This window comes from Diospyros lotus, chromosome 10 (genome assembly GCF_014633365.1).
Source record: "Diospyros lotus cultivar Yz01 chromosome 10, ASM1463336v1, whole genome shotgun sequence".
Taxonomy (NCBI): Eukaryota; Viridiplantae; Streptophyta; class Magnoliopsida; order Ericales; family Ebenaceae; genus Diospyros; species Diospyros lotus.
Window position 1 is genome coordinate 29,454,379 of NC_068347.1, and position 13,637 is coordinate 29,468,015.

The 13,637-nt window shown below is 36.3% G+C and overlaps 1 protein-coding gene across 1 annotated transcript; it reads left to right on the forward strand.

The window, feature by feature from the left end:
* The first annotated feature begins 2,589 nt into the window (after positions 1 to 2,589).
* On the forward strand, positions 2,590 to 12,847 carry LOC127811434 (glyoxysomal fatty acid beta-oxidation multifunctional protein MFP-a). Its single transcript, XM_052351301.1, has 18 exons — positions 2,590 to 2,863; positions 4,741 to 4,812; positions 4,894 to 4,959; positions 5,040 to 5,096; positions 5,190 to 5,257; positions 5,329 to 5,410; positions 7,453 to 7,508; positions 7,611 to 7,913; positions 7,997 to 8,083; positions 9,197 to 9,371; positions 9,478 to 9,599; positions 9,696 to 9,859; positions 9,946 to 10,200; positions 10,298 to 10,419; positions 10,528 to 10,649; positions 11,236 to 11,384; positions 11,474 to 11,612; positions 12,241 to 12,847. Exons 1-18 carry the CDS (start codon positions 2,776 to 2,778, stop codon positions 12,274 to 12,276), a joined length of 2,163 nt encoding a protein of 720 aa, XP_052207261.1. The 5' UTR covers positions 2,590 to 2,775; the 3' UTR covers positions 12,277 to 12,847.
* Positions 12,848 to 13,637: the final 790 nt, after the last annotated feature.

A 13,637-nucleotide genomic window follows, 5' to 3' on the forward strand; every position in this document is an offset into this window, starting at 1 on the left:
ATCTATAAATGCGAAAGCAATAGAAAAAGTTAGCTCAAGTGACGTCACACCAATGATCTCTAGCAGTGGATACTTATATCTATTAGTTTTGTATGTACAGTCCATTATTAACACATGGGGAAATGTTTTAAATAACTCTATAACCATCGGATGAGCCCAAAATAAGTCTATGATACAATCTAATGATGTATCACTTCTATGCCACTCCACATAATTACAATCTTTCAATTTTTTCATCAACTGTTGTATTTGTGATCGACCACCTTTATCCATGACTCTATATTTTTGTCGTGCATTATATATAGTTTTGATAGTACTCACATTTTTTTCATCTTCTGCCTTTAACGTCATTAAAATATTTATTGGCTTCACAAGATTATTAGACATTGTTATCATAATTTGTTTCTCTTTCTCTGTAAGTCGTCCATCATATGAATGACCCTTAAGTTGAGCTGCTGGTAAATGGTTGTGCAATCCACATAAAACCTTCAACATCGAGTGTTCATTTGACAATTTAACACCAAGTAACTCAAATAGACAACCACACTTTTTAGAACCTGTCGTCCTACGATTTGTTTCTCCTATTGTCTCATCTAATTTTTTTTGATTATTTATACTTTCTACTCCGTTCACAAGCAAGACGAACTCTAGGTTTTCTTCCTATACCCCCAGATTCAGAACCCTTTATAACAATAACCATTCCATTTTCTTTTCCAACTATCTTAACCCATTCAATCAGTGTTTCTTTATTATTGAAAATCTCATTCCTAACAAAAGTTTGACTAGCATCAAATGATACGCCATTCTCATTCTCAAAATTCTCTAAATTTTGATGATCAAATCCCTATTATCAAAACAAAAATAAGATACATAAATTAAAAATGGGTTGGGTTTTAAACAAAATATGAATAAAATATATAAATTAAAATAACAAAATTTATATAAACAAAAGAAAAAATATAAATTTTAAAATAGTATGGGACAGAATGGAGAATGGAATCGTGGGTCGGGAACCCGGAACCATCGACCCATTCGAGAAAAATCAGGGATCACCCTCGGGTTTCTGTAAGCGGTCGGGAACCGGGTGCGAGTCGGGAACCCAACCGCTGCGAGTCAGGGAACCCTCGAGTTCCCCAACAGCTGAGAGTCGGGGAAGCCGAGCTTTCCCGACGCATTCCAATCGGGGATACCTAGCTTCCCGGCTTTCCCGACACATTCCAGTCAGGGGAAAAGCTGGGTATCCCCGACTGGAATGCATCGGGGAAGCTCGGCTTCCCCGACAAGTTATAGTCTGGGAACTTGGGTATCCCTGACTAGAATGTGTCGGGAAGCTCGGGCCGTCATTGTAGTGATTCTCAGCATTAGTTAATAGCATGCATCAATCCAAAATTACAAATAAAATGAGTTACCAGAATATTGATGTGCTGCTGGTGCGATTCATTATAGTCCACCTGCTCATTGTGCACGATCTGGTGTTCATCATCTTCTCCATAAAACTCTTCTCATCTCATCAATTTTTGGATATAATCATCCATAGAGAAAAGTCAAGAATAGAATTAAAATTAATAGAAACAAGAAGGTAATCGCTGTAAGTGATCAGAATCGCAATTTTTTAGTGAAAGTGATCGAAGATTAGGTTGCGAAGATCAGAATAACGTTCACAAAAATTTAATGAAAGTGATGGGAGATTAGGCTGCGAAAAGTTAAGAAAGTAGTTGGGAGAAAATAGTTAGGTAAAGGTAATAAAGGCTTTTTAATGGAGGGTAGTTGAAGAAATAAAACTATGGGTTATGAAGAGTAATTCACTGAATTGTTGATAGAATTTCCCAAAAATAATTTATATGAGATCATATAGTAAAAAAATGAGATATATCTAGTTATTTTGGCATTATTGTTCTTGCGCGGACTCCCTCACTCGTGTTCTCAATTTCAATAGAAGAAACTTTATCTCACTGTGCACAGTAAAGAATTGAAATTATGACTTATTGATGCGAATTCTATCTTATCATAATCCAACCACTTAATATATGTCTTGGAAATAAATATATCTAATTATTATATTTATCTAACTTAAATATAGAATACTTATAAAAAAAAATCATGCCTAAATAAATATAACGTTATAAATAATAATGAACAATTATATTTGCATAACAATGCATTAATATGTTGGAAATTTTTATATTATTATAAATTTTAAAATTAGTTAATATTAAAAATTATTCTAAATCTTATAATTAAATAATTTAATTTAAAAATATTTAAAACAACAATGAAATATAAAATTAATTTATAAAACATATTATACCCATAAGTTTGACGTAATATATATAAATTTATTATTAATTACATATATAATTATTATAAAATTATTAAAAATTTACATAATACATCTTTAAAATCATCACGGCTTGTTTGTTCACAAAGATCCATCGTCAAATATCAATCCCCTACGCAACGTCATCGAATGAATGGAGTGTGAGATAACTCTAGGGGAAGGCGCGTGAGATGCACACCCAGCCCAGCTTCTTTCTTCTGTTCTTTTCTATTCTATTTCTAGACTGGAGCATACCTCCAATGATTTCTATGGATATTTATTAATATCCAAATGTCAATTTGATAAATAAATTCAATTTAATCGCAATAGCTATCGGCTTCGGTTTCTTACGAACACCGCCAAACTTCACCGTGAACAGGCGTCCACGCCACCGATAAGAGACAATCCCCAATTTCCAGACCACGGAGAGAGAAAAATTAAGTTTCAGAGAGAGAGAGATGGGAAGAACATCTATTGAGGTCGGAGCAGACGGTGTGGCCGTCATAACAATCTTCAATCCTCCCGTCAATTCCCTCTCCATTGATGGTACCGTACGCATGTATTTGTGATCCGTTTGTGTGTGTTTTATTGGTGCTTTTATATGCACTATATGCTGATCAGGTCGTGTTTATGTTTCTCTGTGTGTTTTTGTGTGAATGACTTCGTTGGATGCCATCAATCCAGCTGCCTTGATGTTTGGATCAGACTGTTTTAAGTATTTTATGATTGTCTCTACTCAGTTTCTTCAAATTCTAGTAAAAAAATTGGGGAAAAAAATGGAATCCGATAGTTGTGAAAGAATATTAAGGAAGTCACTTCACTCAGTTATAGTGTTCTGTGTGCTTGGCGATTATTAATTTATTGTTACTGTAAAGTCCACTTCCACATCAAGGCCGAATTCAATTTTTCCCTGAGGTTACTCAAAAAAGAAAAAATATTATCCTGTTGAGCTCTAGATTGTGGCAACGATCACATAGCACCAATGGCCTTTTCAGAAATTATATTGATTGGCATAATTTATTGAAATGGACATATTTTCTTGCTTCCTCACAGGGTTTATGCGAGTGTCAGATTTTTTAATTTTACCCTTCTATCCGCGTAATTTTGTACTTATGGCGCTGTTATATTCTAATTAGTTAGGTCCCCTTGGGTAACGAGGAACCGTGTCTTCATATTGGCTAAATGTATAAATATAGATATTTGGACATTATTTTTGTTGTTTATGTTTCAATTCTTTGCTTCATCTTATGCAAGGCTGAATAAGAAAATTAAATATGCTGTTTTTAAATGAATAGTTGCTTGACTTGGTGAATCCCGTACTACTTCCAGTCCATGAAATAAAGATTGCTAAGGTTCCTTTGATCTAGAGAGTACATACTTAGCTATGTCAGATTTTTTGTATGGTTTTTACTCATTATTTGTATCTCTTACTTATTTTCGGCTTTTAACTTAGATCTGTTCACATTGATGTCTATTTCCGTTGTATTTATTTTACCTGTAAACATAGGTCTTTCATAAACAAAAGAGGAAAGGTTAGCATAAGGTATTGAACTCTATTTTTTGCGCACTTGATTGTTTTTCAAGTTTTGTTTCTATAGCAAGCCTTATTGTGTGTATCTAACTTGTGGCTTGTTATTGGCCTCTTGGCTATTGGTCATGTATTGACCATCTTACTGGTTATCCAACAGGTAATTGTCTATCTCACAATCTATGTGCCTATTTGGTCTAAGTCTTTTCAGATATCATGCTTCCATGGAATGAAGTTTCCAGAAACGTTTTTCACTAACTGCAAATATTGTGAATATTAGGTTTACTGTCTTTTTCTCCTAATTGCTGCCTAGTAAATAAAAGAATTTAAGAATAGAGATCAACAGTTTGATGTTTCCCGGGGTTGTTGCCCCCAAAACCAGAATTTCTTATTTTAATCTTTAACAATGAATCACATAAATATTAAGTTCTGTTTTAGTTTTCTGTATCTAGGAATTCAAAAAAAATTGTTTTAAAACCTGTGCCAAAGAATAGCCTATCTTTTGTTGTATCCCGTTCCTCCCTCTCTAATGTTAAGTCATTCTATGCCGTTATTAGTATCCATTTCAATGTATACATTTATTCATTATCTTAATCAATATGACAGAGAATGTATGCATCTACTTTTTATGCTTTTGGCCAAGTTGTGGAACATTGCTAAAAGTTCCCTAGCCTTTTGGAAGCAGTTCTCTTTCTCAAATGCAGGAAGACCAAAAATTCACTTGGGCCATTGTTTTTATAACCTTTTTCAAGAAATCTGGTTTAAACTGTTATGAAACAGAGCTTGAGTTTTATGATCTTTTCTTTTAGTTAACAAAATAGATGCTGGATTCCTACTTGTCCTGAGTTAGTGGTATAACTTTTTTTCATTCTCTCTTCCTTTTTCACCTTTTCAGTATTGGAGAGCTTAAGAGAGAGTTATAATCAAGCCTTCAGAAGGAATGACGTGAAGGCAATTGTTGTTACTGGTAAATTTGAAGAGATGATGGCTTCTCATTTTGTTAAGTGTTGAGAGTTAGAGAAGCTAATAGTTTATGTTGCTGGAGCAGGTGCAAATGGCAAGTTTTCTGGAGGTTTTGATATCACTGCATTTGGTAGTGTCCAGGGGGGAAAGGGTAGGTATACCTTTCATGCATTGAAATTCTTGCACCGTACAGTCATATCTTCGTTAAAGTCATGTTTTGTTTGTTCCCAGTTGCACCTCCAAAACCTGGTTTTATATCAGTGGAGATTCTTACGGATACTGTAGAAGGTATATGGTTGATTTGTATCTATTTCCTTCTCATGTTATGTTATGCAGTCCCTACAGTTTGTCTTATTTCTCATGGCTCATGTCCTTTATCAGCTGCAAACAAACCTTCTGTTGCTGCTATTGATGGCCTAGCCTTAGGTGGAGGTCTGGAGGTTGCTATGGTATGTGCTGCTTCACTCATTGGATCCATGATGTGCTCTTGAATTCATTTAATGAAGTTATAACCTTCCAGGCCTGCCATGGACGGATATGTACTTCTAATGCCCAACTAGGCTTGCCCGAACTTCAGCTTGGGATAATTCCTGGATTAGGAGGTATTGCTGGTTTTTTAAGCGCATTTGATCATTTGATATATCTCTTCTGTGACCTTTTTTAAAGGTAACTATAAGCACTGTGGCAAAGGGTTCTAAGCAGTCCCCTAACTGTTGCATGTGTCTTTTGAGATGAGCAGGAGGCTTTAATGGATGTTAGTTAAGTGCAACCATCTTTACTTCTGAGTCAGTTTTAAATAATCAGAATTTCCACTTTTATAGCAGATGTGCAGAAATGTTAAGGTGGCAATTATGAAATTTGTCATGTTGAAGAAGTCACGAACCCCTAAACTAGACACAACAGTTTTATTTTCTATTGATCATCTGGTGGAGAGTAGTAATTGAGTGCATAGCATTTGGTAAATGATCCTTATGGCAACATACTATTCAGTTTTGTGTACTTTGTATTGTCATTGATCAGAACATCATGTATTGCCATTTATCAGAACATCCAAAAACTAGAGGGTTAATTTGACCCATAAAATTACATGGGTAAACATGGTAACTTGTGAAATGGCTCCTACAGTTCAGATTCTGTGAACTATTTTCCTAGTTGGTTATGGAGCTTGGGCTCTCGTGATGCAAGTGGCTGGTTGTTCAACAATTAATGTGGTCATATATTTTCTGTAGTTATACTTATATGTAATAATAGTGGGATAAAGGCTGGATATGTTGTTGTTGTTGTTGTATACTTACATGTTATAGGATCTGGTTAAGAGGTTTCTCGCATCCAATTATGGGGATTGGAATTCTTGTGATGCAAATGAATGCTTATTCAACAATTAATGTGGCATATCTTGGCTGTTGTTCTGCTTAAGATGTAATAGGATCTGGTTAAAAGATGGTTTCTCACTCAGCATAAAATGGTCTCTCATATTCAGTAAAGTTTTTTCATTGCACTATCACATTAAGGAAGAATCAAGAGGCAACATTATATGGATTTGGAATGTCAAGTCTGATTAAATTTCAAGGCATAACTGCTTTTGTTTGAAGAATTTTTGTTTTTGTATTTAATTATCACTAAGACAAAGTCAAACATGTGGTAAGCCCTGTACCTCTTTAAGGAGTATTTTATTTTATTTATTTATTTTCTCATAACAGTTCAGAGCAGACATGGCTATGATGGAGAAAAAGCCATTCAACATCTCTTCTCTCTTTATTTGATGAAATATGCTTGTGGTCTATGGGAGACTTATTTTGTATGTGTCCTTCAAAAAGGCAAAGAGCAAAAAGTCCAAGCTAGTTAAGAATGTTGATAGATTCACCGAAAATTGATAGAATTACCGATAGTGTAAAGAAGAAACACTGCTTGAGTAGCGATCCCCGACTACGAGTAATAAAAATGAATGAAAGAAAATGGGCATTCGAGAGGCCCAGAACTCTCCTTTATTTACACTCAATTTCTCCTTCCTTTCTATATCCTTCTCCACCTGTTTATATGTTGTTCCTACCCCTCTTCTGCTCTCTAGAACAGAATCGTTTGCGCACATGCTGATTGTTACACCAGCATAGCTATATTACTATTCTACCCCTCGCGCACATGCTGATTGTTACACTAGCACCTGCCCTATTACCATTCTGCCCTTGGTGCTTGATGCTTGATGCGTCTCTGGTAAGTCCGCTGCACCGGAGGCCTATCAAATGTCTGGATTGTAGTTTTAAATTCTTTGGTATGTCTTATTTTGGTAATCAGGTCAAGTATCATATGCTTAAGTGGGAGTAGGAATGCATCCCTAGATAAGGGGTGGGTTGGGGGTTAGACACTTGAGCCAGTTATCAGGCCCTGTTTCGAAAGTGACTGTGGAGAGTTTAGATGTAACATTTATGACTGGGAAATTAATTGTTCCCTTCCCCCAAGTCCTCTACCCCCTTCTGAACTTGTGTTTATAGCAAAATTGCTGTTGTAATCCATTTGAAGAGATGCATTTGCGTTGCATCATACTGTGTAATTTTATATCATTTTCTTTTATGTTCATGGTTTCAGATGTGACTGAATCTTGTATTTCTCTTCCTATTCATCTTCTTATGCTCCTAAATTGACTTAGGCACGCAGCGGCTTCCACGTCTTGTTGGCCTCGCCAAGGCCCTTGAAATGATGCTGGTATTCTGCAACTTGCTTTCCTTTTTCTTGCTTATGCTAAAAAATATAAAACATTAGCTGTAAGCTTCTTATTTGATCTCTCTCTGTCTCTCTCTCTGATAGACATCAAAACCAGTCAGAGGGGAAGAAGCTCACAATTTGGGGCTAGTGGATGCCATAGTTGCACCAGATGAATTGGTAAGCACTGCTCGACAGTGGGCCCTTGATATTTTGGAACGTAAAAGACCATGGGTTGCTAGCCTATACAAGACTGACAAGATAGAGCCTCTTGGTGAGGCAAGGGAAATGCTTAAGTTTGCAAGAGATCAGACCCGTAAACGAGCACCCAACCTTCAACATCCATTAATTTGCATTGATGTTGTGGAGGAGGGTATAGTTTCTGGTCCCCGTGCTGGCTTGTGGAAGGTTCTAACCCGCCCCTGATTCTCTTTCAAATTCTTCAAATTGCTGGTAGCCTGCCATATTTACTCTAAATATCATATTGGCAGGAAGCCGAAGCTTTCCAAGATCTTCCCCAGTCAGATACTTGCAAGAGCTTGGTTCACATTTTCTTTGCTCAACGTGGAACCTCAAGGGTATGATGTTAGGATGGTTGCACTTCTTTTCAATTTGTTTCTTGCTTACTTCAAAAATATTTGTGATTCCTTGCAATAGGATTATCTCTTGCTAGAAGCCACAATTTTTCACTTCGGTTTTAAATTTGATTCTGTTACACTTCTGTAAGCAAAATCATCTGTATGCACAGTGAAATTTTGTGGTAGTTTGCTAGATATTTCAATATAAAAAATTCCCTTTACTTCAGAAAGGAACAAAAAGATGAAAATGACCTGTTTAGTAGGTAATCAGTATCAAATCGTCACCTTACTTTTTGTGTTTCTTTAGACTAGTACAACAACAATCATAAGCCTTAATCCTACTAGGTAACTTTCGAATTAGAAGATTTTCTAATGCTTATCATAAGCCTTAATCGTACTAGGTGGTATGTGGTTTTAGACTCTTTGAATTTATTTCTTTGGTCTGGGGTAACTTTGGAATTAGAATTGCTTTTTTGATGTTAGTGGTTGTAGATAACACTGTTTATTTTTTGTATGTCATAATCTATTATTGGTTTTGTGGCCACAACTCGTTTTATGAGGCCATTAAGTAGGCATACCAATGCAATGCTACTGCCCAATGAAAATGTTGAAGCAATTTTCTGATTTGGTTGTTTTAAAGTTGGTTCAACTTGCTCCTGATTTTTCTTTCTTTTTTTTTTTTTTTCCTTCATAAGAAAATTCGTTTTTTTTTTTTGGCTTGATTTTTCTACACATTGGTTGACGTGAAAACATATTTTAGGAGCCTTTAAGAAAGTGAGCATAAATTGTGCAAAGCTTCTACTACTGATTCCAATTACTCTAATGAGGAAAAACTGCCATGTCTTATGGCCTTGTATGTTATAGGAAAAAAAGTTAATCTTAGATTTTTTTTTCCTGTACCACTGAAAAGTATACATAAACAAACCTATCTGAAAAAAGGGCTGTATTTTTTAAGATGTCTGCTTCTTAGAGGGGGTATGAATACATGCTCACTGGATCCTTGGTATAGTTGCTCCTATATCATAGTTCATTCCCCTTCCCCCTCCCAAAAAGATAGTTGCTGGGCATGTTGAACATTACAGTTGTAACATCTTTTGCTTACCATTATAACAGGTTCCTGGCATCACTGACCGAGGCCTGGTACCAAGACGGATAAGTAAGGTTGCAATTCTTGGTGGTGGATTAATGGGCTCTGGAATAGCAACGGCATTGATTCTTAGTAACTATCATGTGGTCCTGAAGGAAGTGAACAAGCAGTTCCTAGAGGCTGGTCTGGGTAGAGTCAAAAGTGAGTCCCGAGTATAGTGTTCATACTAAATTTTCAGTTTTTCTTAGTCCAAGTTTCTTTTGTTTATGTGGTTTGTTAATTCTAATTTAGCATTCCTTTTACTCAGCCAATTTGCAAAGCCGTGTCAAGAAAGGGAAAATGACGCAAGAGAAGTTTGAAAAAACCTTTTCTCTTCTTAAGGGTGTCCTTGATTATGGAAGCTTTAGAGATGTAGACATGGTCATAGAGGTAAAAAAGAATAATTTTAAATCTTAACTTGTCATGTTTTCCTTTCTATTTAGGTTTTCTGCTCTTATAGTATATTGTTCTTGATGCTCCAAACAGGCGGTTATTGAGAATGTCTCTTTGAAGCAACAAATTTTTGCTGATCTTGAAAAATACTGCCCTCCACACTGCATACTTGCTAGTAACACTTCAACAATTGACTTGAACCTGATTGGGGAAAAAACCAAGTCCCATGATCGGATTGTCGGAGCACATTTCTTCAGGTAAAATCTGGTAATAGGTTTTCATATTTTTTTTTGCCCTCTCATAAGTTACTAGATTAACCCAATGGCTTTTTCTTTTGGTGCAGTCCAGCTCATGTCATGCCTCTTTTGGAAATTGTCCGTACTGAAAAGACTTCTCCACAAGTAATTGTTGACTTATTGGATGTCGGGAAAAAGATAAAGAAAACCCCTGTTGTCGTTGGAAATTGCACTGGCTTTGCCGTTAACAGGATTTTCTTCCCTTACACTCAAGCTGCCCTTTTACTTGCTGAACATGGTGCTGATATCTATCGGATTGACAAGATCATCACCAAATTTGGGATGCCTATGGGTCCATTCAGGTGCACAAAATGTTATGACAGCATTATCTGGTATCTCTTCTAAAAGAAGTACAATATGTTGCAAGCTGGCTTTTAATTATATAATTTGTGCATGCAGATTGTGTGATCTGGTTGGGTATGGGGTTGCAGTTGCCACTGGTGGTCAATTTGTTCTAAATTTTCCTGAAAGAACCTATAAATCAATGATAATTCCACTCATGCAGGAGGATAAAAGAGCAGGTAGAATCTGCTGTCAAAAATTTAGTGGCAACTTGTATTTGTGCTTCTCTACTGTCAGGCTTCTTGTTTAGTCACACACTTTTTATGCTTCTATGGCACTTGTTTTAGGTGAAAGTACTCGCAAAGGGTTCTATATTTATGACAACCAACGCAAGGCAACCCCAGATCCTGAAATAAAGAAATATATTCAGAAGGCAAGGGAAATCTCTGGTGTTAGTGTTGACCCTAAGGTCTCTCTCTCTCTCACTCTCTCGCTCTCCGGTTCCTTTGTTCCAGTTAAATTCTTGAGGGTTATTTTTAAAGTTACACCTAGATTAACCAGGTTTTGTCATAGATCCCACATTGAATAAGGGACGGAAACTCCCGGGTCATAGAAAAATGTAGGCAATACAACCTAATAGTTTAAGCTTTTAGGTTCTATAGTAAGCACTTGATACATGGAAAGTTTCATTAGAGCGGCCCAATTCTTGATCTAATTCTTCGCCAAGTGCTCCAGGGGCAGTAGGTAGGGTGGCATGACCTGCTAGGAGCGCAGAATGGATTTGGGTAGGAGACTTTGTCTTGGATCTTATATTTGATAAAAAAGAAAAATTTTGGGTCAAAGTAGTAGCACCACCTAATAGCCTGGAACTTTGGGTTGGATGTCAAGCATCTGTTGACACTTTGTTATGTGATCTAACAGTAGTGTGTGTGTTACATTTCAGAATATCTGCATAATCTTGAATATTTAACATACCCGTGTAAAATTTTATTTTCTGATTTTAACAGTTCTGCTTAGATTCTTTCTGAAGTCTGTGGGTTTGAATATGGATACAGATGATGAAATTGTCAGACAAGGAAATTGTGGAGATAATTTTCTTCCCTGTGGTGAATGAGGCATGCCGAGTCCTTTCCGAGGGTATTGCAGTCAAAGCAGCAGACCTTGACATTGCTTCCGTAATGGGCATGGGATTCCCGCCTTACAGGTTTTTGGTTTCATCCAACTGTGGTGCATTTCCTGCAAACCATGTAGAACTGTTGTTCTAACTAACGTCGGTTTCAAATTTGGCTATAGGGGTGGGATCTTATTCTGGGCAGACTCCCTCGGATCAAAGTATATCTGTTCGAGATTGGAAGAATGGTCAAACATGTATGGAGAGTTCTTCAAACCTTGTGCTTACTTGGCTCAAAGAGCTGCCAAGGGGGCCCCTCTGGTGAGTATTCTGTACTGATTTGCCTATTTAATAATTCAAGAACCAACTTTTAGTGTGTGATCATCATCTGTTACTCCTTACCATGGCCATGGAAACATAAACTAGTTTTGAGCACAAATCTTATACTATTTCTGTGTGTTAAAAAATTTTGTATAGTTAGGTCCTTGGAACCCTAAAATCCACTTCTTCATTGTGCATATTGGACCCAATTTCTGGAACAAATTGGCATAATTTAGACTTCTTGTAATCATCACTCTCGTCCTGTATAATATTGAGCAAAAGAATTGAGCCAGAAGTATTACCGAATTCATTACTGCCGTTCAATTTTGTCTGGAATTGCTAGTTTGTTAGAGCAAATTACACTCGACACTCTTTAAGGTTTCACTATATTACACTGTGTATCCTCTACCACAGTTTTGAATGACACCGACCAACCCTCTATTGAGGAGAAGATTAGACATCTGAATAAGCATATAAAACGTCAGGTATACTTTGTGTGATGTGAATATAACTGCAGTGGTGAATGGTGTATGTAACGCCCTTTTTTCAGTCTTGTAAACTGAGTAGCTGATGCTTCTATCTTCGAATCTTCTTAAACTAATAATAACATTTGCTCATTCCATTGCAGAGTTCTCCGGCGGAGCAAGCAAAATCTCGCCTCTAAGATCAGGTTTCATGTTGCATCGCCTTGAAATGTAGTTTTCCTGCCCAAGTTTCACCCTTCCCTTTGCTTTGCTTTCCCATTGCCTCTTAACCCTTTATTGATGGTGTGAAATAGGAGGCCTGGAAAAGCCAAATAAATGCATGGGCAGTTAGTTGTATTGGCGACGGCAAAGGGATCCACGACTAGTTGTATTTGATTGGTTGGTTTCGTGTTGCATTGCAGAGTTTTAGATAATAATATAGTTTTTAACTTTAAACCAAGTCTAAATGTTGTTGTTTTCTGTCTTTGTTGTGGCGATCCAATTTGAAGAATGGGAGTTGTGTTTTCTTTTTACCAAGTAAAAAGGTAAAGAAGGAGACAGATCATGTTAATGGTACCCGTACCTGTACCTGTACCTGTACCTGTTGCTGTTGCTGTTCCTGTTCCTGTTCGTCAATTAGGTTGAGTGCGGAATTTTTATAAATATGGGTTCAAACTAATTAGACCCAGCCTGTGATTTAATTCAGGCTTGATTGGATGTCAATTGGATTTAAAAAATTGAACTAAATGGATTTGATTATATTGATTTGAATTGATGTTAGAATCTGTTTATACTAACTGAAGTTAATTAACTTTGTGCAAAGAAGAATGCAAGGGAGAAAAAAATCATAAAACAAAATGTTTGTTTGCATGTGTTATTAATTATTATTTAGGGACTAATGCAGACAATAGGGTGTCAAAGGGAGGACAGTGGTCCTGTGAATGTCTGGGTGCCACGTCTCGTTTGATTGCACGTGAAACAAAGAAAGAAAGAAGGGAGGGATATATATATATATATATGAATGTAAATGAAGTTCAGTCAAATTAATTTAAAAATTGAGAAATAAAGGATGTGCTTGCTTACTAAAAACAAATAATTGGGATGCCTGCCCTTTGGCGACTTGCTGGCCATTGGATGGATACATCTGAGGTCTTACATCATAAATACCCAATTTAAAGTATCCTTTATGTTGAACTATAAACTAATATTATTTATCGCTTGATGTGGTTACAGTAGGAGGGAGGACGCATGATGGAGGAGCAGTGGCAGTGAAGGCGTGAGGGTCATATATAGCAGTGGAATTAAATTGAGACTCATGAGCAACCAACTATATATATATCATCTTAACAGTTACTAAGAAAAATATTCAGACATAACATGTGATATGATAACTTAATTACGTAAATGTGAAAAGTATTTTGTATAAGGTGTGATTATATATTACTATTACTATTACTATTTGGGATGAAAGCATTTTTGAGAATAAATTTTAAAAATATATTTATTTATTTTCTCCTCTGGAATAATAGCATGCTGCAAGGTCAGAGATTCTCTCCAATCT